The sequence below is a fragment of the Filicampus tigris genome, chromosome 7 (genome assembly GCF_054856515.1).
Source record: "Filicampus tigris isolate MCC_2025a chromosome 7, RoL_Ftig_1.0, whole genome shotgun sequence".
In the NCBI taxonomy this organism is placed as follows: Eukaryota; Metazoa; Chordata; class Actinopteri; order Syngnathiformes; family Syngnathidae; genus Filicampus; species Filicampus tigris.
In genome coordinates, this window is record NC_141223.1 from 23,344,568 (window position 1) to 23,369,558 (window position 24,991).

General features: G+C 42.0%; 1 protein-coding gene across 10 annotated transcripts in view; it reads right to left on the minus strand.

Annotated features, from left to right (window-relative positions):
- Positions 1-2,484: 2,484 nt before the first annotated feature.
- Positions 2,485-24,991, minus strand: part of ryr1b (ryanodine receptor 1b (skeletal)) — a 121,551-nt gene continuing 99,044 nt past the window's right edge. For 5 of the 10 annotated variants that reach the window (XM_086036375.1, XM_086036378.1, XM_086036373.1 and 2 more), the window contains 23 exons: positions 24,403-24,483; positions 23,860-23,948; positions 23,385-23,513; positions 22,550-22,654; positions 20,672-20,701; positions 19,056-19,085; positions 18,827-18,908; positions 17,044-18,350; positions 16,883-16,968; positions 16,489-16,666; positions 14,038-14,124; positions 13,609-13,866; positions 11,329-11,459; positions 10,979-11,021; positions 10,745-10,878; positions 10,395-10,455; positions 10,172-10,318; positions 9,228-9,362; positions 7,364-7,520; positions 6,248-6,312; positions 6,075-6,175; positions 5,263-5,314; positions 2,485-5,134 (listed from right to left, as the gene is read on the minus strand). In XM_086036375.1, the coding sequence (XP_085892501.1) occupies positions 5,039-5,134; positions 5,263-5,314; positions 6,075-6,175; positions 6,248-6,312; positions 7,364-7,520; positions 9,228-9,362; positions 10,172-10,318; positions 10,395-10,455; positions 10,745-10,878; positions 10,979-11,021; positions 11,329-11,459; positions 13,609-13,866; positions 14,038-14,124; positions 16,489-16,666; positions 16,883-16,968; positions 17,044-18,350; positions 18,827-18,908; positions 19,056-19,085; positions 20,672-20,701; positions 22,550-22,654; positions 23,385-23,513; positions 23,860-23,948; positions 24,403-24,483 (3,584 nt within the window). In that variant the 3' untranslated portion in view covers positions 2,485-5,038. The remainder of the gene's footprint in view (positions 5,135-5,262; positions 5,315-6,074; positions 6,176-6,247; positions 6,313-7,363; positions 7,521-9,227; positions 9,363-10,171; positions 10,319-10,394; positions 10,456-10,744; positions 10,879-10,978; positions 11,022-11,328; positions 11,460-13,608; positions 13,867-14,037; positions 14,125-16,488; positions 16,667-16,882; positions 16,969-17,043; positions 18,351-18,826; positions 18,909-19,055; positions 19,086-20,671; positions 20,702-22,549; positions 22,655-23,384; positions 23,514-23,859; positions 23,949-24,402; positions 24,484-24,991) is intronic. The other 5 variants (XM_086036382.1, XM_086036380.1, XM_086036379.1 and 2 more) reach the window with 2 other exon arrangements.

Genomic DNA, 24,991 nt, shown 5'->3' on the forward strand with positions numbered 1-24,991 from the left:
CTTCTCCTCACAAGGGTCGTGGGCGTGCTGGAGCCTATCCCAACAGTAGGCGGGGGACAACCTGAATTGGTTGCCAGCCAAGCGCAGGGCACACAGAGACAAACAAACATTGGCACTCACAATCACACCGAGGGGCAATTTAGACAGTCCAGTCAGCTCACCATGCATGTTTTTGGAATGTGGGAGGAAACCGGAGTACCCGGAGAAAACCCACGCAGGCACGGGGAGAACATGCAAACTCCACACAGGGAGGCCGGAGCCGGGATCGAACCCACGAGCTCTGAACTGTGAGGCGGACGTGCTAACCAGTCAATCACCGTGCCGCCTAAGCCAATTATGTAATATCATGTTTAAAATCAATAGATTTAAGGGAAAAAAAGATGAGAATTCTCGATTATAAAAAAACTCTCCCCTCACCCCCAAAGGAAAAAATAACAAGAACTATTTTGTAAACAATTTAAAAAAAAAGAATGAAATGTTTTCTAAATTTCAGTCCTTCATTAAACATTTATCAATTTACTATTCATTCTTTAGTTTTTGTATATTAATTAAAAAAAGTGTCCTGTAATATTTGTTGCATTAAATTGGCCACTTTTTTGTTGTTGCTGTTTTAGTTTACCAAATGTGGTGTTTATATTTTTGTATCTCAGACAGTTTCTGTCGGTCCAGCGGAAATACGTCATCAAGTCCGGCTTGATTAAAATGTATTGATTATGAATTAATTTACATTGATAATGCAAATACTCTATGGGCTGGAGTAAAGGACAGAGCAGGATATATACTTTGGAGGCACGAGATGCTCATTAATCTTTTACCCAGCAGAGGAGTGGGAACGTGGAACTACATATTGTGTGCGCGTGCGTGTGCGCACGTGTGTTGGTGTGTGTGTGTGAACTATAAAATGCCATAAAAAAAATAATGGTTCTTTCTCGAGTCGGAATGTGGCCCACCCAAGACAAACACAAAAGCTCTTATCTAGCTATCGTGTACACTTCCATATCGGTGCACACTTGTGTTCCATCCAAGTTTTACCTCCAGCTGATGTTTGACTTCGATTAAAGTCGGCAGAAATCATGAACGTGCGACACAGAATCAATTGCGGCGAAGCAATTTTACAAGCATTTTGCAAATGATATTTTCCAGAAAGTCAAAGGTGGCAAAAGTACTTCAATCGAAGTACAGATACCCTAAAATGTACTTCAAGCAGAAGTCAACCAGAACATTTTTTTTTCAAGAATATGTTCCCAGCAGGCCCAGTAGTTGAAACACGGCATTCTGATTCATTTTGCGTTTGTGGAATATAAGTTAAGCAGCAAAATGCACTCGTTTTTAGCCATCTCTGGGGGCGGCCATGTTGTCTTCTGTCGACTGAAAATGACATCACAACTGCTCACAACGACCAACCACGGCTGACCTGTTTTCTGAATCTGAGCCTTGATTGGTCGTTGTGAGCAGTTGTGATGTCATTTTCAGTCGACAGAAGACAAAATGGCCGCCCCCGGAGATGGCTAAAAACGAGTGGATTAAAACTTATTCCACAAATGCAATATTTATCAGAATGCCCTGTTTCAACTAGTGGGTTTGCATAGAACATTCATTCATTCATTATCCATACCGCTTATCCTCACAAGGGTCGCGGGCGTGCTGGAGCCTATCCCAGCTGTCTTTGGGCAGTAGGCGGGGGACACCCTGAATTGGTTGCCAGCCAATCGCAGGACACACAGAGACGAACATCCGCACTCACAATCACACCTAGGGGCAATTTAGACAGTCCAATCAACTTACCATGCATGTTTTTGGAATGTGGGAGGAAACCGGAGTGCCCGGAGAAAACCCACGCAGTTACGGGGAGAACATGCAAACTCCACACAGGGAGGCCGGAGCCGGGATCGAACCCACGACCTCTGAACTGTGAGGCGGACGTGCTAACCAGTCGACCACCGTGCTGCCTGCATAGAACATATTCTTGAAAAAAAATGTTTGCGTTGACTTTCAAGAACAAAGGTCAACATTTTCTGTCATTCACACATAATGCCCATTTCAATAACTTGGCATAATGGAAAAAAGTTTTTCAAAAAGAAAAAAAAATTCTATTAACTGATACTATTAAAACAACATGTTCCTTTGTATCTTTGCTAACATTGACAACTGACTAACTAAACTTGCTAAATAAGCTAATGATAACTTCTTCTGTATTGTATGAATGTATGTTTTCAGAGCAGACAAGATATTTTTTCATACTTGCCACACAACATTCTTACATCCGACGTCAAACAGTTCTTTTAAATAAAACCATTGAAGGGGAATATCCTGCTTCTCACAATCTGTTCAAGCCATTGAATTTTAAAGTGGAACTAAACGCTACTTTTTTTCACAGATCAATTTGTACAGTATGTTTGGTTTCTCAACAATGCAGACTACTTTGACAACATCATGTCGTCAAAGTAGAGGTGCGCACGCAAATGAGGACACTTGCTCCCACGCTTGTTGAGTGAACCCATTTATTGTGAGAGCAAAACAGAGTTCAGTCAACGTGACGGCTTGAAGGCTGCCAAAATTGCTCGGTGGCAGCGTCTTCACACCTGAGAGTCAACACGCACACCAAAGTCATTTTCCTCCACGCGTCACACACACATCACAGCTACCCACTAACAACGTGACATGTTGGAATCCTCCAAAGAAAAAATAAATAGATGTATATCTCGTATGTAAAATATGCCTTCTCGTCAAAAAGGCCGTTTTGGCCGTTTTTAAATGCGTACATTCGCTCCTGCTCGCTCTCCTTTAGCCGGAGGGGCCAAAAACAGTCATAGAAACAATAAATAAATCCATAAGACTTCAAAGTGTCTGTACAGCCGATTCATACTGAATGGCGTCAATCGCACACGCTGATGATTCTCTGCTCATTTCTCCATGAGTATTCTTCTCAAAGTGGGGGTCTGCGAAATTGCAGTAGAATTACGCTGTATCATTTTTTTTTTTTTTTCAATGCAGACCTCCATCAAAACAAACTTATTAAACATACTTCTCCTTACCTTTGGCCAATCAAAAGCTTTCAAGAGGGATAGAGACCGAGCTGTGAATAATGAACACCGACCCAAAGAGGTTTGTAATTGTTAACAGATGCCACAAGATGGCGGCAAAGCATGTTTTTCATTAAACAAAGCAATCTAACGGTGATTTGGACAAATCACTGCTTATGCAAAACTAAACGGGATCCGTATTTTTGTCACTAAGTAATTGCCTTTCACCAGGCTCCTTTCTTGTCTTGCGGAAAACAATGTGGAAATAATTGAACTCATCTTGCAAGTTTCTTCGTAGGAATTAAACTTTTGGTAAAAATTGTTGCGAAAGCTATCGGAAAAAAATCTATGTAGCAAGCAAATAGCAATATTGACTGCTTTTGGAAGTAGCTTCTCTCTGTTTGCAGGTTTGCAGTCATGTTGTTAATGTAAGCAGTGCAAGTCAGCTAGTCAGCTCATTGAGCCACAGAGAATGAATGTTTGTCATTTTTAAGGAAAAAGGAAGAACATCTTTTAGATGAATACTCTTACTTCCCATTTGACATTTAGGGGGCGGTTCTTTAACGGAAGCAGCACATTTCCTGATTCATCAATGCAACACGAGGCCACCTCTAATTACCCAGATGGCCACGAAAGCAGACTTCATCTCCCGCAAAAGAAAATCCCAAAAAGTGAGGTTCAAAATTTGATACAAGACTGACAAAGTAAGAAGTGCTTCAATCATTGTTAAAGTGTACATTTTCTTTGCGATATTTCCTTTGTGCCGCCATGATTTACATTGCATTTGTGGAATAAGAATTAAGCAGATTAATCAATTTAATTTCATCCATCTCATGGCGCTGCCATTTTGTCCTGTCAACAAAATTGACATCAAAGTGCCTTTGGGCTCGCATTGCACAGTCGCATTCACGTGCTGTTTGCAATGCGAGCCCGAAGGCACTTTTATGGCAGCGCCCTAAATTTGATGAAAATGGATCGATTCCACGAAAGCAATATCAATCAGAATATAGCGGGGGCACATACAACATATTGGTGCAAAGAAAATGTTTTGTTTTGACTTGTCCTTTAATACCAATGGTCAACAAATATTTTCTTTTTTTTTTTTTTTTAAATCAGAGATGCTAACCCTAATTTTTGGTGATGATTTTTTTGTGCTGATCCTGAATCTGCCTGTGTTTTTCTCTAGCACATCAGGTTTTCATAATGATAGTATAATAACATCATGTTATAATATGAAATGTAGTAATATATTTAGTAATATTTGTGAATTAAGGGTTAGGTTAAGCAACAGATGGATTTTTGGGGGTGGGGGCATCTGAACTATAAATTACAATGCATGGTAAAATCTGAATTGCGCAAGCTTTTATAGGTGAAAGTTAAAAACAAAACATGAAAATATCTCAAAAATCCGATGTGCTAGAAAAAAGTGAAGACATTTTTTAAATCGGCGTCGAAAATACATTTAGGGACACATAACACCATCTCCGATTAAAACTTGCTGGCGCCCAGTGTAATCACTCTCGTGCAAAATGGGGAAAAATGCATTACCCCATTAGTTCTCAGTGGTTGAATTGAGTATTCTAAATTGGGTTCTTGAAGAAAAAAAAATTGAGAACCCCTGTTCTTAAGCGTTCTGGCGTCAACAAAAAAAAAAAACATCTTCCCTCTCATCTAAACCAACAAAAAACAAACAAAAAAGCTATGACTTTGTTATAGGCACTAAAACACAGCGTCTGCAAGCTCACATTCCGTCTGTTTGATGAACACGATGCGTTCAGGCACAGTTCCGAGTGTAGATGAGCCGTGACGCTGACAACAGTATTCAGTGTGTGCGCGTGCGCGCGTAGAAGCAAGGCAATCTACGGACATGGTTGTTACAAAAAAGGCCTATTTCCCGTCACGTTATTGTTTGATTGAATTAGATGCTGCAGTCAAAGTGTGCATAGCATTGTTGACCTCTTGATTCACATCTGTCTGCCTTCTCAATCTCCCTCTTCCCGCGTTTGTCGTCCGTCTTATCCCAGCTGATCCTCATACTGCTTTCGGAAGCAGTCCCCGGCGGGGAAGAAGTCCCAGCAGCGCTCCTGGTACATCTTCCACACGTACGACTCCTGAGGAATAAAAAACATGTCCTAATTGTGGTGCGGTCCGAACGTCCGAAATAAGGTGCATGGTGGTGAGTGAAGTGCAAGGTAGAAATTGAAAGACAAGAGGACTTGACATGGCGCAAATGGCTGACCTGTCCCGTGTGCTCCGTTTCATCCTTGTTGATGAGATACATGAGGAAGAACCTGCAAGACAAGCGTGAGGGGGAAACACAAATATACGACATAACGTGAAAGTACAGTATAGAAGCTTGCACACATAAAAACACTTGCGGTGTATCAAATCTCCAAAGTACATATGATACAAATGGTGCAAATATCCTTATTTCCGTATCAGTGCAAGGCTGGCAGTGAGTGTCTGACAATTTGGCAGATCAGTTTCAGACAAACTTGGCACTCCGGCCCAGTAAGGTTGTGTTCAGCGGTCTCCAAGTGACCACTTCACGGCTCAGACAGCTATGCTTCCGCCAAGTCGATACTCGAGGGTGCAACTAGTGCACCGCATTTAAAGGAAATAAAAGCAGCCGCTTTGACTGGCCACGACTGAACACATTTTTGACCTCGACCACAGCGACGCAGCACTCCCTCTCGCAGATGCGCCGGTCATGAAAATAGAGCCCATTGAGTTTAGCTCATGGAAAATGAAAGTGTAGCATGCTAATATGGTACCTTAGAGGTTCACAGACCATTAAAAATTATGTATGGTACATTAGAGCTGTATAGATCATGAAAATCATGAAATGTTATTTAACTGGTACATAATCTGACAAGTGCTTGAGTTGACACTTGTGTACTGTAGTTGGATTGGTTCATGTAATCAATCCAATCATAATGGATATGGATTACTTTGGAAATACTTGTAAATAGTCTTGATCCAGACACTAAATGTAAATTGGCTACTTCTGAAAATGGAAACACGCTGTCAAACCCAAGAAGTGACACTCACATGTAGTTGGCCAAATTGTGTTCTTCTAAAGTGTGCGTCTCGAAGCCGTGCGGCGTCGTGTCAAAATAGTCGCTGCCGATTCCGCAGATGAAGCACTTGGTCTGTGTGACAAGAGAAAAGACGTTGCAAGAACGTCGACAAGAGGAAGTGAGCGTGACGGCGGGCGAACTCACCTCCATGTCCTCCCTGACCTGCTCCTGCTGGTCTCTCAGCTCCCCGAAGGCGTCAATGATCAAACCTGAAAGAGCGCAATCGCTTGTTGGTCACAATGCTTGCAAAGCAGTCTTGGGGCTCCAGTGCAGAGGTTCTCAAACGAGGGCCCGCGAGCTGTAGCTTGGGGGTCCGTATAATACGCTGCCATTAATTGTGGAATATGAGTTAAGCAGCAAAATCCACCCGCGTCCTCTATGACATCTAAGCTGCTCAGGGCTCAGATAACGACCAATCATGGCTCAGCTTCAGAAAACAGCTCAACAGCGATTGGTCATTATCTGAGCCCTGAGCAGTTGTGATGTCATTTCCAGTCAACAGAAGTGACAAAATGGCCGCCCCCTGAGATGGCTAAAAACGGGTGGATTAACTCTTATTCCACAAACGCAATATTAATCAGAATGCCTTGTTTCAACTAGTGGGCCTGCATTGAACATATTCTTGAAAATAAATATGTTTGGCTTGACTTCTCTTTTAAAGTGCAGACCTACAGTATGTATGGGGACAAGCAGGTCAATAAACCAAACACAACAAACCAATTACTACTCCCAGTTATGGCTTTGGGCGAATTAAAAGCTCTGTTATGAATGGGATGTATTACCACCGGGATCTGGCATTCTCAAATGAATAAAGTCATTTTTTGTAAAAGGACGAACTCGCATGCCGTCTTCGAACCCTCGTAGCACATAGACAATGAGTGGGTTCGTCGAGTCATAAAGTTCGTAAGGGCTTTCCGGATCAGAAAATAAAATAATCGAGAACCCCTCCTCTAGTAAATTCCAGTTAGTAGGGCTTAACGATATGGCCTTAACAAGAAAGACCTCTATTTTTTTTCTTAAAAATACAGTTTCCAATTATTTGGTAATAGAAAACAAAAATACCGTTTTGTTTTTTTTTGCTTTTTTTCCTTCCGGGATTTGTTTTATTTCTCCTCACACCAAACAAGTATTGAAACAATAAATGTAGGGTTCAACGTGGTAATTATGTATGCTCCATAGAAGTCAGGTAACATAGCAAAGTCAACAATGTGCTAACCTGGTAAACCTGACACCAAAGCGTGGCGGGCCACGAGTTCCTACCCTGGATGATGGCCAGAAGGATGACGATGACAAAGAAGAAGAAGGTGATGTCGAAGACCACTCGGTAGAGCTCGTATTCGTCTCCGGCCGGGTCCTCGATCTCATCTCCGATGCCGCCGCCGGCCCGCACGCCAACGTACATGTGGAACAGATAGCACTGCGGGGAGGGAGAGTCGGGACCCTTACTACACACAATACAGCACAGTACCGTATTTTTCGGAACATAAACCGCAACTTTTTTCCTAGGGTTTGAGCCACACATTATAGTCCGCTGCGGCTATTCTGTGGATTTTTCTTCCACCGCTCGGAATTACAGTACAATTCAATACAATACATCTGCCATTAAATGGATGTGACTGCAGGTGGAGGAGTTCAACAGGCGAGGGCGCTATGCACTAGGTTATTGCATTAAGTGCTGTAATCCTTTGATTTTATGTTTTCCGGGAGGTCCCTAAAGGCCCCGATACACCAAACCGACGTCGGAGGTCGTTAAGCGTTGTCGCGTCTTTAAGCGTCTGATTAGTGTAGTGGCCACCTGTCGTAACCCGTCTGTAAGCGTCTTGGGGGCGTTTACGTTTGTTGAATCGGCGCCGCCAGTCGTGACATTTGGTCACTCTGATTGGCTGTTAGCTAGCAAATCAGCGCGCAGAGCACCAACGTGAAGTGATAAAGGCGGAAAAACAGTGAGCACGCCTGCGCTGCCTTAATCTTCTTACAAGTACAAGAGCAAGGGTTGACAATCTAAGTATTTCACAATACCTTGTCAAGGACGTGATGGTTTACTTCGCGAGGGAGTTCATCGTGAGCGAAGAATAGAGCCGAATGCATTGTTTAGGTTGTTATAATCAGCCCCCGGCCAACATCTTTACGGTTGGAGTTTTCGAACCATGAGAAATGGTGACTACCGCCGCCGATGGTATGGAGGGGTATTACATCTTATGCATGCGCAGAAGGTACTTTAATGGTCAGCGTCGCTGTCTGTCGTTGCGGTGTGTTTTTGCCAGCGTGACGTGCCAACAGCCGGCCGGACGCCACAGGGGGTAAACGTCTGTCACTGTTGATGAACGTCGTTTTGGTGTATCACGGCCTTAAAGTGCACATGAATGTCATTGGCTGATGTTACATATGTTCTGTTGTTTCGATGTGAAATGCTATTGTTGATTTAGTACAGTTGGCAGCACGTCGTGTGTTAGATTGGCTGTCTTTATTAACATAAAACAAGACAGGTGCATATGTAGAATGTAGCAGAACAATAGATGGTGGAGTCTGGTGGACATTAGCTGCCAAACTGGAGCGGCAGCCGGCAGTGACGTGACGATAAGTATGGTTTATTTTCCCTTGGTTCTGCTCAGTTTTAATCAGCAACGTTACTGCAGTGTTAAAAGGCAATGTTAGGAAAGAATCTGCTCAGGTACATACATTTCCATTTCCATTTACAGTTCATAATCGTTCTGTAAATGCAGTAAATATAAAAGTTTTCAACATAGATAGGTGCGGCTTATATAAAGGTGTGGCTTATATACGTTTTTTTCCCAAATTTTCTAAAAATAGAGTGGGTGCGGTGTGTAGCCCGGAAAATACAGTACATCTTTCTTTATCTATGCCAAGTGATATACAATGACAGGCAGAACATTTAAATGCTCTTCCATTCGATGACAAAAGGTACAATTATCCTATTGACGTTCATACAACTGAAAAATAGCTTTGTTTTTAACTAAACAGGCCAAGATTTCCCACGGTGTAAGTTCATTAGTGAATAACTTGAGATGAACATTTCAGTACAGTACATCGACTACAATAAAACTTGGGCAACAATGATGAATCGATTGCCACTGATGCTTTGGGACATCTGCTACGTACACACCGTCATCATGTCGTCGCACTTCATGTCGGGCTCGTCCTCATCCTCGCTCTTGTTGTAGAACTTGCGGAAGAAGTTGAAGGCCACCACCGTGTAGAGGTAAACCACCACGGCCAGCAGACCCACCGTCATCATCAGCTGTGGAGGGCACAAGAAGTCAGGAGAAGCTTTGCTTTTCTTGCCTCTCCTTTGTTTGTCTGTTAGTTAATCAGACTCTGTGGATCGGATTCATCACAAAGCCGAGGTCCCACTGTACCAGCGTGTTGTGGTCAAGACAGTTCATGAAAACAAACAAATCAACTGAAACCGAAACATTTTCTTGAACAATATACAATAAAAAACAAAAATGCTTCAAACATAAAATGAAAACTCACTGAAACTACATCTTACTTTTATAAAACAAACTGAAACCCTAATTATAGCGAAAATGTTTTTTGTTTCGTCATTGTCAATTAATATCATAAATGAGCTTTCGTGGTCCAAACATTCAATTGAGAGTTGTAGTTATTTTATTACACAATACTTAGTAACATTTTTTTTTTATCTTGCACTCAAGAAACACTCCAAACATTAAATAAATAAATAAATAAAACCACTAAAACCAATACGAAACAAACTAAAATGAAGCCTTTAAATAAAAAAAATAAAAAAGAAAGAAACTTGTTCTCATTAACTCATTCACTGCCATTGACAAATTTACTTGTCTTTTCACAGTCCAGCCATTAAATGCCAGGAACCTATTTATAATTTTTTCAAATTTTTTTCAAACATTAGGGTAAAAGAGGGTCTGAAAATGTCTGGCAGTGAATGAGTTAAAAACTAACTGGATTAAAACCTAACTGAATTCAAAAAAAAAAAAGTCAAAACGAACTAAAAACTAACTATAATGATAAATCTTCAAACTGTAAAACCTTGTTTGTGGTTTGCTACAATATTTCTTTCGTCACCTGCTTTCCGTTGTGGGTGACCGAGGACAGGATGGTGCGCAGGGTTTTGACGCCCATGGCGATGTCTAACAAGTGAGCAGCGAAGAAGAAGTTGTTGTAGTGTCCCAGCATGGACATGAGCATGTACCAGACCAGGTATAGGAAGGTCTACCAGGGGAAGAAAGAGAAATCTTTCATGCAATTTCGCTCTTCAAATCCACATGCTTTGGTTTCTTCAACCCACATTGTCCGTGAACACGACGCCAAACTTCCAGATTTGGTACTTGATGTCGATAGATGTTATCCTGCAGAGAAGAAGATATAAATTGTCAGTCATCCAGTTCATGATAACCCGCAAATGTGGAATCCAGGCAACTGGACTTTCTCGTTTGTTTTAAGAAGTCAAGTAGACAAACAAGAAGTACACTTCTAAGTCAAGCCGGGTCTCACAAATACCAAGTCTATGTCAAGTCACCTTGTCCGACGTTTTAGCCAGGAAGGTTCAAAGGCCTAAATCTGGCGACTCAAGTCTGACTCGAGTCAAATCGTGCGATTCGAGTACCCAACCACAAAACGTCAAGAGTGCAAACATACCAGTTGAAGACCGAGTTGTCAGGCTCAGGCTTCTTATCGTGCGTTATGGCGCTGACATCCAGGGAGGCTAAGTCCATGCCCAGCAGCTCGGCGATCCTCTCTCTTCCGTAGATGTCGCCGTATTTATCCAATACCTGCCAACAGGGCAAAAAAGATCAAATTAAAGATATTAAAAATCCGTTCAGTGACAGTCTCTTGAATGAAAACACTTTGACCAAAAACTGAAGAACTCACCTTCCTTTTCACAAACTTGTCCCAGTAGTTGTTGGGGAAAGTTCTGCAGTCATAAAAAAATGAGTGATTACAAGTCACATTTTGACTTTTAGACATGTACTGTAGCAATGTGAATACTGAAAAGCAAAAAGGAAAAATACAGAGCTGGCCCACTTCTAAAATTTTTACTTTGACTTTGTGTTAGACTGCTGCAACTGTGGAGTGTTGATTACATAACAGTAGATATTGTATCCATGCATGGTTTTTAATCTCCAATGGTAGCCGATTCAGATCTAGTGGTCGTAAGGCCCCAAGCAGGTGCTTAGATGGCTTCAGCTTTGGGCCAGCTCTGGTGAAACATGCACTCTTACGGAGTGTTGAGCACCAGCCGGTCCCACTGTCCCTTGATATCGTCGTCTTCTGGCTGCTCCGTCACATAGACGCCGTCAAACTCCAGCTTTCTTGCCAGCTCTTTCTCTCTCTTGAAGATAACCAGAGGAACCTAGATGGTGAGAGGAGTCAAGAAAAAAGTCATTTTGCATGATTTGCCTCAAGAATTTGCATTTGGTACCCGGGGCATTCAGTAGGGACATAACCCACCTCCTAATAGCACCACTGTGGCGGCAATTATCGAAACCACCACAAAAAATGGCAGTATAAAAGCACACAGCTATGCTGTGTCATCCAGCCTTCCCCCGGAAAGAGCTTTTTGTTCTGTTTGTGTCAAAATAGCACTCTATAATATTATACGTTATAAAAACAGAGAAAATACAATTAAATACAATGTAAAACATTAAACAGTTTGTCCATCATGATTTAATGCTGCAATTCAATTAATTGATAAAAACTAGTACCGTATTTTCCGGACTATAAGACGCAGTTTTTCCCATAGTTTGGCCGGGGGTGCGACTTATACTCTGGAGCGACTTATGTGTGAAATTATTTACACATTATATTGTATTTTTTTCCTTTTCAACGTCAGCAAACAATACACCAAACAACCGCAGGAGGGCGTTCTAAGGCTGCTTATAAACCTGCATTGAGAATGAGACTAGCCACAAGCATTCTTCCATCACTACTACTCTAAGTGACTCACTAAGATGCTGCAATGAATATAGTGTATGCATGTGAGTAGTGCCTGATCAATTACGTTGGCCGGACGATTTCATCAGTCAATATTAGCTCTTTAAATTCTGCAAAAATTGGCCGATTGCTGTTCAAATAGTCCCCCAAAAATATGGTTACACTGGCCAGTACTAGTGTTCTTAAAAGTAAAAAGTTAAAAGTACTTTGAAAAGTATTGATATTTACACGCCGTATCTGATTACAATACTAATGTGTCATGGTATCGATACTACGGTGCAAGTGCCCGCAGCGTCCACCGCTCGCACTCTGCAAGCAGCGCGGCCTACCCGGCAGACAGCCTCTGGCAGTCAGGAGAGCCCTCACTGTGATTCTGCTTGCAGTTCCACATTTTATTGCTGCTAAGTATGGTTAGTAGGAGGGCGGCAGGAGGGCCAAACCAGCCGGTCCTCTTCATGTTAATAAACATATTTTGTATGCCTTTTAAAGTATTTGTCATTTTTCTATCAGCGCAGTATCAAACATGGTATCGAGTATCAAATGTTTTACTGGGTATCGATATTGAATTTGAAATTTTAGTATTGTGACAACCCTATCCAACACAGCTGACCGTGACAACCATGGGCAGATTAAAGTGACGTGGCAACACAACGAGGCTGAAATCTGATTGGGTGAATAAATCTAATGCCCACATGCATGTACCGGAAGAAATGCCAACAAACTGATGGGAAAAATTTCATAAAATTTGAAAAGGCTGATGCCGATTCAGATATCAGGCAGAATAAAATTCAGATAAACGATTAAATCGACAATTAATTAAAAATGATATCATGAATGAAATAAATTATTTATTGGTCCCTTAATGCTTACAGCAATACAGATAGGAATCACAGGCAGACGACATGACTATTTTACCGTACTTTTTCCTTTAGTAATTAACTTTACAACAGAGAGAAAAAAAGCCTGCAAATAAGGTCAGATTTTTGCTTCTTTTTTGGTGGGTGCGGAGGGGGGGAAATGTATGAATGCCATTACCTTTGTTTTGTGTTGTAATGTGTTAACGTGTGAAAAAAAACTATTTAAAAAGATTTTAGCCACTTTTATAAGAATAATATCAGCCGAAAATCGGATGGCCAATTCATCCATCCATCCATCCATCCATTATCCATACCGCTTCTCCTCACAAGGGTTGCGGGGCGTGCTGGAGCCTATCCCAGCTGTTTTCGGGCAGTAGGCGGGGGACACCCTGAATTGGTTGCCAGCCAATCGCAGGGCACACAGAGACAAACATCCGCACTCACAATCACACCTAGGGGCAATTTAGAGTGTCCAATCAACTTACCATGCATGTTTTTGGAATGTGGGAGGAAACCGGAGTACCCGGAGAAAACCCAGGCATGGGGAGAACATGCAAACTCCACACAGGGAGGCCGGGGCCGGGATCGAACCCACGACCTCTGAACTGTGAGGCGGACGTGCTAACCAGGCAACCACCGTGCCACCCGGCTAATTAATCGATCAGGCCTTAAAAGTGTCAGACAGTATTTAGAAGAAGTCAAACATTTCACCTTGAGGCAGTTATAGCCGATGATACAGAGGAAGGAAATGATGGTGTGGATGATGCTGAGGAACGCCAAAGCGGGCTCCATGTATCCAGTGCTCTCCTCCAGGAAATAATACAGGGGGCCCTCGTCTTCGTCGTCCTCTCCTCCATCTTCGAATCCGGATCCTTCCTCATCAGCGCCGGAGCCTTCAAACAGTCCCGAGCCGCCTTCAAACAGACCGGATCCTTCAAATTCCTCCTCGCCTGGTGGGCTGTCCGACACCTGGAGAGGTTGGACACACGGGGATGCTGACAAGGCGAATTGCAATTGTTAATTATTAAAAAAAAAAAAAAAAACACTATTACAATTTTTTAATAATAATCAAAATCAAATATCAATTAACAAAAATGTCATCACAGTTTTTTTTCTCAGTTAGTCAGCCCAAAAGCAAACCTTGTAGAAGAGCAGGATGAAGTTGAGGGCAAAAGCGATGAAAAGGGCCAAGAAGCGCAGGTTGTAGAAGTTTCTAGAGAGGTAGTTCTGCAAGGACATAGAAGAAATTACTGGACCAATGACACTTTTTATTTCATCTAGTCATCGAGTGATTCTTAAAGTGTGGTGTGAGTACCACTAGTGGTATGCAGGATCTCTCTAGTGGTAGTGGTACTTAAGGATCACTAACTTAAATACAAATAAAATGTACACCTTATAAACTATACAATACAGCAAACATTAAAATGAAGCTTGGAGCTTTGCATACAGTCTTTTTTTTTATTCCAGTAGAGTAAATTTTTTTTACTTTTCAAGTTCAGCACATTTTAAAGTGCAGTTCTGTTGTATGTAACTCTTAAGTAGGGCTGCTCGAGTAAGCGATTTTGAACCGTAACCGAATTTTCTGGATAAAACGATTTTAATAACGTTCAAATCGGGCACGTTCGAATTGTTTATTTTGTGCTTATCTAAGCCACCGTAGTTTCCTCTGCATTTCCGCTTCCTCCCACGAGCGCGCAGTCCGTAACAACAACAACATCCATGGCTACCAGCGATTCTGCTATTTGCTCAGGCAAGTGAGCGTTTAGTTAATAAATCGGGCAAATATAGATCTGTAGTAGTCTGTGCCCCACATGTACAATACAACCCGTGAGCAAGTAACTCGATGTCTGAAAGTCGATGTCCCTTTATTTTCTCCTCTACAACGGACCTCTGGTCCAGCCGGAATATATGCATCCGTACTTAAGCTTGACAGTGAATTGTATTATTGAGTGATAGTTTTGCACTAATCATTGATTTATGTTTAAGTAAGACTAGGGAGAAAGGTGAAAGGCTAGTCGCTAGCTGGTTGGCAAAATCACTGGCTGACACTTTTTGGTTTACAGACTTGACTGACGACGTTCTCTCATGTTGATGATTTCGTTTCAGATGGTATATGCACTTTCTTCTTTCATTATTGGTTTAATTAAGAACAGATCTGAAATCTACTGTGTAAGTAAAATGCTGTTAATCCCAATGGATTGTTCTGTGTGTATTAAGTTAAATTGACTGGCATTTTCAGTTCAAAGAAAGAAAAATTAAGTTTCAATTCAAAATACTTCATTTTACATTATTTTTTATTTTACAATGAAATCGTAATCGGAAAATCGGGTTTGAGAGAAAATAATCGGGATTTTCTTGTTGGGCAAAATCGAACAGCCCTACTCTTAAGTATGGCACATAAAATTATCATTTAATCAGTAAGAACTGGATTTGGATTTTTGACTTATATAGCTGTCAATGGCAGTGAATGAGATAACTAATTCACTACCAGCTGGCAGTGAAAAAAGAATAACCGAATTAAAAAATATTCGATAACGGCAGGCCCCAAAAATAGCCTTTGAAAATACACGTCTTTTTTAAAAACATACAGTGGTACTCCTACTTACGAACGTCTCTTCATACGAAATTTTCAAGTTACGAAACGCCTCAACAGGAAAATATTGCCTCTTGTGATGAAAAAAAATTCAGGATACGAAAGGTAAAAGTATGGGCTGCTACTCGCAGCTCCAGAGTTTCCTGAACGCAACATACTCATAGCTGCTCTGCCATTGGCTATTACTTAGCATCTTCCTGGCATCCCATTGGCTAAGAGGGACCTCTACCGTATGTGTCTATGTGTGTAGATAGACAGGTAGTTTGATAGATATGTGATGGATATGTCTATGCAGCGTCCTCGTCATTCGCCCCTCGGGCCATGAGGTGTTCCGATAGTTTTACGTGAATTAGAAACGAAGAAAAGAAAAAAAGGAGAAAATCGTTTTTTTTGTCCATACAAACAAAGCAAGAGATAATAGAAAAGTATGAAAAAGGGATTCCTTTGGTTGGTCTCGCCAAAGAATACGACTGTAATGTATCGACAGTCGCCACGTTAATAAATTAGTTCTTTACAAAAGGCCAGGCAAAAACCACTTCTGAGAGAGAACATGAACCAAAGAGGGCAAAAAGCGATGAGGACAGCAATTAAAAGGTAAACGACTATCATTTTTATTCTTTACTCTATAAATTGCTGTTCTTTCTACATTATGCACAACTCTCATTTATTGTGCAATAATCTAATTGTAACATGAATACATGTTTTGATGCATTTTTATGCTTTATAAAACATTTATGTCTGAATATTGGTGGGCTTGGAACGGATTAGGGCATTTACATGGAAAACGCGTCTCTACTTACAAAATTTTCTACTTAAGAAATTTCTTCCAGAACCAATTAATTTCGTAAGTAGAGGTACCACTGTAAATGAATTCACTCAAGATAAGATAGAGAGGAGTAATTGGTTTATTATGTCGTTTCCCCATATGTCGGTATGCACTTTTTTTAAACAATGTGACAATTTGTTATGCGTGCCCCGAAGAACCGTGAATTGCTCACCATGAATTTAATCCTCTGGACTTCCAGCTCATTCCACAGCTCAAAGCCTTCCTCCGCCAGTTTCTTCTCCTTCTTCACCTTCGCCTTCACAGTCGGCTCCTCGGGCACCTTGGGCTCTTCCTCCTTGACTTCAGGCTCGGGCTCGGTCTTCTCTGGCTTCTTCTCAACGCTTTCAGTGCTGCGAACGTCACAAGTGACGCGCTTTCAACTCCGTTATGGACAAGTTAACAAGCAATGGATGAAACCGGATGGCTCCGTAGATGAAAATAAAAATATGAATGAAGCAAGTACACCTTTTCATAGAACTTCTCCAAGACATGCTAGCCACCCAGATATTGACCTAGAATCTAAATATGCAACGCATGATGGTAGACACACTCAGTCCACTACTTACTCTGCTTTCTCTGTCTCTGGAGCGGCCTCTTCAGTTTCGGCAATTTCTCCTCCTTCCTCTTCCTGCCCTTCACCTGCCGTAGTCAACTGTGGCAAGGAACGCATACAATGGGAATCACAGTAAGACGAGCAGCCACCATAATATTAATGGAGTCTACTTACCGGCTTCCTCTTGAGCAGTGGCGTGCCCTCAGGAGTGGGCGGTTCTTCCGGCGTCGTCTCCCCAAAGTCTCCAAGTCCGCCGGGAGCGTTGAAACCAGGCAGACGTCCACCTTCCCGTTCCTCGCCGTCCTCCTCTTCCTCCTCGCCTACCCCTGCATCCAAGTCGGCCGCTCCGTCTGCATCTTGAACCTCTCTCGCTCCCGGCTCGGGAGGCAAGTCGCCGTGAACTTCGTCCTGCGTCGGGTCCGGCATGCTGGCGAGGATCTCGGTCACCGTCATCTTCTTGGCGCCCTCCACCAAGCCTCCGCCAAAGAGCGCTTTCCAAATGAGCATGAAGAAGCCCTTGCAGATGCTATAGACGAACATCAGGATGCCCATGATGATCGTGTAGACGAACGTGGCCAGGCCGATCACCATCTCCTTCACCGTCATCTTGCGCAGTTTGCGGTAGCGCCGGCGCATGTTACGGAAGGTGAACATGTTAAAGAAGTTGACCACGCTGGCGAGGAAGTCGGCAAAGGCCGAGGTGGACTCTGGGGCTTCCGCTTCGCCGTTGCCTTCCTCCCCTTCACCGCCGTCGCCCTCCTTGGCCGCCTCCTCTTCCTCTTCCTCGTCGTCTTCCTCTTCCACGCCGTCCGCCTCGGGCTCCGAGATGGAGGCGGCGATGTTCATTTCAAATATGGTGTCCTCGCAGAAGTTGACAAAGAGCTCCATCTTCTCGCTCTCGCCGCCCTCGTTGACCACGTCGAAGATGAACTGCCGCTTGGACTCGCGCACCTGCGGCATCTCCCACTGGTTGCGATTGGCCTCGCTGATCTCAAAGTAGATACGCTCGATCTTGCGACTGGCGCCCATGATCTCGATGCGGCCCAGGAAGGGGCGGAAGTAGTTGAGCACGCTCTCGGCCTGCTCCAGGAAGTTCTGCAGGCGGGTGTCGTGAGGCACATGCTCGGACAGGTTGGTGAGGAGGACGGCGATGTTGAAACCGATGTCCTTGGCCGGCTCCTGGAAGCGGTCGGCGAACTCTTCAAAGTTGATCATCTCATTCTCGTCGGCTTCGGAGCAGGACAAAAGGAATTGGATTTCCGAGGGGGAGTACTGCTTCTGGCTGTCCATGGCCTTGGAGAAATCCTTCTTGGAGATGAGCCCTCGGGGATCGCTGACGTAGTCGCGGAAGGCATCGGACGCCACAATGTCCTTCAGCTTGAGGAACATGTCGAAGAACTTGAGGATCATCTCCACGTTGCTGGAGGACTCCACCAGCATGTCCACCATCTGCTTGGCGATGGTGCCGTTCACAACGTTGCCTGCAGGGTGAGGGAGGAGGGTGGAAGTTCCCAATATTGCTGAGCATCTTACAGCATTTTGACTAATCTTTGAAGAGCCATAGAATATTTTCTTCTGTGACAAAATAAGCACCAAGCCTACCAAAAGAATGAGTCGACTACTTTCACCAGGAAAAAAAAAAAGTTTTTCTCTTCTCTTTTTCCCTTCCTTAGTAATCCGCAGTAGAACATCACCAGAAATAATGGTTTCTGACTAAAAAGTGTCAAAATGCTTTTTGGTTTAATTTATAAAATTGAATTTTGACAGACCGGCTGGGTGAGACCCTTTTCCATCCAGTAAAAAAAAAAAAACGATTTGACGAGTATATATGTCAGTGGCAGTAAACGGTTAGCTTCCAGTTGACTAAACAAAACGCCCACCACAGTCAATACGTTAAGCAGAGATGGCAAAACCCTTTTTTCCGCTACTCTTAAGTCACACGGCGGTGACGTCTTACCTTCCAGGAGAGACAGAAGCATCACCACCATGTCCTTCTGGAGATCCAAGAGCTCCTTCAACAGCCCGATTTGACTCGAGTCCTGAAGAGAAGCCGAAACACGGAGAAGAACAAATAGTGGAGAGAAAATATTCCTTTGAGATTCTCCCTTTAGGAATACACCAGGTCCTTAGAGAGGAGTTGTTAATTCCAAAATCAGTATGGAAGGTAAATCATTGAGAGACGCTACCTCACAGGGGATTCTACTCCAAAAATGATCCTGGGTTTGCAGTTATTAGGAAGAAGAATACATTTTTAACACAGCAAAGATCACACGTGGCAGCAAGTGGGACAGAAAGACAGACACTGGGAATTCTGACACCTCAGCCTCTCCGGTTAGCCTGAATCTGATCACAGCCCGGTAGCGAGGAAGACGCACACGGCACATGGAAGCAGATAGTGAACTTGAGCACTTGCTAAAAACCTGCACCAGGTCACAAAAGGAAGCAAAAGGACAATATATGGACAAAAGTACTGGGGCTCCTGTTCAGGTTAGTCTTATACAAAGACTTTTGGAGTGTTTGTGGGCATTTTTGTCGTGGGATCCAGGTCATGAATCTTGCTGCATGCATCATGAACAGAAACTGAAATTCTCCAAAGTGTTTACACATACTGTTGGACTCCAGAGGTGAGACACAAGAGTCATATGAGTTGACTTGAGTCAGCATTAAGTCACAGTATTTGGATTTGCTGGGAACAAAATTTTGGAAGCCCCGACTTGACTTTAGGGTAGAAAAACTAAAGGTGAGCCCGCATCAGAGAGTTAAGGTCACTTTGCCCCTTTGTGTAACTATACAAAAACATGTACACGTTTACACAGTGAGCTTCCTTTTAAGGAAAAAAACTATCCTCATGGGTTCGATTATTTCTGATGATTCCAAAAATCAGAGTAGGCTTCTTTGAGTTGCTTGTACACTGACCATGGAAATAACGTCTCAGTAAAGATCAGATTGCTACCCATAAATGCTTGTGTCTGTGTCTTCTTGAGTCATTTATTCATTCATGCCAACTTTGACTTGGTATTCACGAGACTCAACTTGACTTTGACTTGAACTGCTCCTCAAAATATAAAGCTTAAAGTGGAAGTTAACCCAAACATATTTTTTTCAAGAATATTTTCGTTGCAGGCCCACTAGTCTAAACACGGCATTCTGATTAGTATTACGCTTGTGCAATATGAGAAATCTACACGTTTTTAGCTAGCTCAGGGGGAAGCCATTTTGTCACTTCTGTTGACTGAAGATGACATCTAAAGTTGCTCAGGGCTCAGATAACAACCAATCATGGCTCAGCTTCAGAATACAGGTGAGCCGTGATTGGTCGTTATCTGAGCCCCGACCAACTTCGATGTTATCTTCAGTCGACAAATGACAAAATGGCCGCCCCCTGAGATGGCTAAAAGTGGGTGCATTTTGCCACTTAACTTATATTCCACAAACACAATATTGATCAGAATGCCATATTTCAACTAGTGGGCTTGCGTAGAACATATTCTGGAAAAAAATATGTTTGGGTTGACTTCCCCTTAAGAATGTTATCAGACTATCTGCTTCTTTGTGATGTTTTCACATTTAGGGAAGGAGGAATTGAATAAAATGAGACTAAAACTATATGTAGTGATTGTTAGCTTTACATAATGTTTTTGCTGACAGGAAAAGTCCAAAAGGGGAAAGGAAATGGATGGGTGGGAAATGTAAACAGTGCAGAAGCAGTTGAAAATGTGACTGGTGTGGAATGAAATGTAGGAGCATTTAGTAGTTGTTTCAAATGGGATGGCGTTGCTTGGGGTGGACAAAAGAGTCTTACGCCATTTTGTTGTCCTGGATCAGGATGCATCTATCAGGGATACAAAAAATGTTACCTATCAATTTTCACTAATTCTATTATTACTATATCAGCCTCAAAATGAAATTTAATTACAGTCCTTAAGTGGCAAAAAAAACGTGCTGAATTGTACTAAGTCACATGTGGAAATGTGATGTAAAATGAACGATATAAATATATTTTTCTAAACCTTTTGAGTAGAGTCAATAAATTAGCAACGCACCAACATGTCAAAGAGCAACGTCAAAAACATTAGCTGCTTGTTATAAGAGCAACACCCCCCCCCCCCCACACACACACACACACACCATTGAAAGCAAACACGCAGGCACAGGTCAGTTAAACAACAGCAGACTCTTGGATTAGGCCGGCTGCATTACTGTAAATCCATGAATATGATCAGAAACTAGACAGTCAAAAGGGTTAAAGGAGACGTCAACCCAAAAATGTTCTTTACAAAAATATGTTCTATGCAGGCCCACTAGTCGAAACACGGCATTACAATTAATATTGTGTTTGTGTATTGTGAGTTAAGCAGTAAAATCCACCCGTTTTTGTACATCTCAGGGTGTGGCCATTTTGCCGCTTTCTGTCAACTAAAAGTGACATCCTGGTTGCTCAGGGCTCAAGTAAATCACGGTTCACCTGTTTTCTGAAGCTGAGTCATGATTGGATGTTAGCAGAGCCCTGAGCAACTCTAATGTCATTTTCAGTCAGACAGAAAATGACAGAATTTGACAAAATGGCCTTGTTTCAACTTGTGGGCTTGCATAGAACATAATCTGGTAAAAAACGTTTGAGGTGACTTCCTCTTTAAGGGAATTTTGAAGGATAATGTTTATTAATTAAGATTGTTTCGACCATCATTACTGGATCATCTTCAATATAACCTATTTAAAACGTTCCTCGTGTTTTTATGCATTTTGTTAACATTTAATAACATACAACGTCCCAATAAAGAGGCCAAAACAACCTGGTTAAGAGAACAAAGGAACAAAATCTAGTAATGAAGGGGAGGGGACAAGGCGTTGGTGGTGGGTCAAGAGTTAATTGAACCAAATTTGAATAATTCAAATAGATACATACTTTAGTCTGGAGGATAAGAGAAGGAGTTGAAAAAATTAGTCATCTCTTTACAAAGACAGTCAATAAAGTGAGCACAGTACAAAGACAAATAAAAAAAAACACTAACCCTATACTGTATATAATTGTTTATATCAATTAATAGTTTAAACCACAGATTATGATCAAACCACTTCAAAATAATTTCGAACTCATTTTACAACATTGCCCTTAACTCATTCGCTACCATTGACGTATTTATTGGTCTTTTCACAGTCAAGCCATTCAATCCCAAGAATTGATTTACCCATCCATCCATTATCGATACCGCTTTTCCTCAGAAGGGTCGCGGGGCGTGCTGGAGCCAATCCCAGCTGTAGAATTGATTTATATTTTTTCCAATTTTTTTTCGAACATTCGGGTAAAAGAGGGTCTGAAAATGTCCGGGCGTGAATGAGTTAAAGAGTAATAGCTTATAGGTGATTTAATTTCAGTAAAGCATATACAAGCCTCTGTAACTTCCAATAATAACCTGGGCTGAAGTTAGCTCCTCCCCAACACATACAAAGATTTTTAGACAGTCGAGATGCATCACTTTGGCATACTTGATTGACAACAATTACTACTTCCCTATTATGGGCTTTGATGCGATTTTGTAACATATTACCGGTAGGTCTTAGAGAAATAATCATACTCGCTAGAATAGATTCCCCAAAAATAAAAGGCGCAAGTATGTGAATTCACAAATTGTAACTGGCGAATATGCAGGTGATTTTCAGGAGATCAGATGTGTCTTACCTGAGCTAGCTTCATCATCATGTGAGCAAAGACGTGCAGGAAGCCCACCACGGCATCCCACAGCCTGCTGTGCGCCAATGACTGCTGGTTGCCTGTGCATGGACCCTGATGGACAAGACACGTTTGAACTTGGACCTCTTGTCACACGAGAGGTGACAAAAGTAGGACACACGCAAAAAGATTTTGGTAGGGGTAGAAGTAATGCTTCAACTTTGGTATAGTAAAACAAAAGAGTAAAGGCTCTGAAAGGTAAAAATGTATTTAGCAATAATTAATTTCCATATACCCGTGATAACGTGAAAACACAAAATCTTTTTTTTTTAACATACATAGTATTATACTAAGGAGGGAAAAAAATTGTGTTACATGGCGCATGTCGGTTGTTATTGCGTCAGCAAATGAAGGTTATGTCCCTCTTTTTTGACTGCAGGCAGCTGGCAAAGGTAAAGCCTTTGCTTTACGCAGCAGCACTTTGAAACAGTAGTACTGTAATCCACTTGACTTTAGAGTCAGCCAGTCCTCCTACAAAGACCCACCGGTCCACCTTCAAACTGCGACCGCTCACCTCTTAACTGGAACACGAAAGAAGTAGCACCTACTGTAACTTCTTGAAAAAAACAAGCCTATTTTGTCTAAGTATGGAATAGAAAATGCAGATATGGATTTAAATCTGAAATTAAATCTAGGGAGTGAAAGTAGAATGTCATCAGAAAAAAATACTCAAGCAAAGTACAGATAGCTAAAAAAATACTTAAGTACGGTAACAAGATATTTCTATTTGTTACTTCCAACCACTGACCACATGTCAAAGCACGGCGGTCTGAATGTTTCATACCTGGATGTACTCAGTCAAGCTGTTGAAGACCTGCTTGGCCACCGTCATGGCTTTGGAGAAATTCCTCTTGCCGGGCTCGTCAATGATGTCCTTGCCTGAGTAGTACCAGTAGAAGTCACTGATGGACTCCTGCTCAAGAAACAATTTGTTCATTACACCAAGGAAACTCGGACCACATAACTGAGGTTTTTTTTTTTCAGAAATGCAGTTTTATTTATTTATCGATTGATTGATAGATTTTTACTGCTTTCGCCTTTTCATCCACACTTAAAATTTTTACCATTTTTTAGGGGTACATGAACTGGAAACCACACTAGAAAAAATGGGTTTATATAACGAGTACAAAGTAATGGCATGCGGAATATATTTCTTAATTTAAAAAAATGGAGTGTTATATTATTGCTTTGTAGAATAATGTCCACTAAACAAAGTTAATAATAAGCTTTTTGAAAAATTGTACAGTGTGCTCGCTCACCTGTAGTCGTAGCAAGTAGTCCACCGTGCAAATGATGACATTGATGGTGGTGGTGCTGCCAGTCTGGGTCCTCAGGTAGTTCTGGAAGTCTAGAAGATGAGAGGGGCACACTCGTTGGCTCACTAGGGCTGAGTTCACACTGCACGCCTCATGTTCAATTCAGGTTGTTTTTTTTTGCTCTCAGTTTTTATTTAAGTACAAATGCACTGACTCAGTGTGAAATCTGGGAACGTTAAGTTGAACAAAAACTTAGCATTCTGTTCTATAAACAGTAGCAAATGGATGCACAGCTTAATTATGCCTTTTACATTTAATTGTGGGGCTCTGTGATGGTGGCGCCCCCTGTGGGCTGTCATTCCTCTCAGCATGGATTAGCTCCCCTTGGGTGCTTTTTGTATTTTGGATGTTTTTATTGCACAGCACTTTGAGTTACATTTCCATATATGATAAGTGCTATATAAATACATTTTGATGTGATTTGATTTGAATAGGCAATTTGGACCCGTAGTTTAAATCCAGCCTTTGGACGAAACGTTCACTCACCGTTATTGTGGCCCTCGCACAGCAGCTGCAGGAAGCGGAAGAGGTCGCACGTGAATTCGTCATCCGCCATCACTTTCTCATCTAAACGGACAAATTGGATGCAAATGAATCCGCCATGTTGAGCAAGTGACTTGTTTGTCGTGTTTTGGTTTCTGCGTCAACAATTAGTGTGTGAGAACAGCTATTTTCAACCACTTTTAAGCATTTTCTTCTTTGATTCTCTCAGGTTTCAGAGGAAAGAATCCGTCTATGGACCCTTCAATGGGGACACACACTGCATTCCAATATACATGCAACACGATAAAAGGACATTTGAGGGCACGCTGTCATGCAGGACATATCTAGTCAACTCTGAAAACCATCTCTAAGGTCATCAATGTGGTGCAGAAGAAGAGCCTGACAGGAGACTTGACACGTATTCAGTTCACATGTGCAGAGGGGCCGGCAAAAACGTACAAACATGCTGTGCTTCAGACACAACCGGGCTAACTCAGGGTAAACATTATTTGGACACTAATGAGTGACTCACTCTTATCTTTTGCATGTACGGTTTACATGCGACAAATAGTTAAATTGGCAAAGCATAATG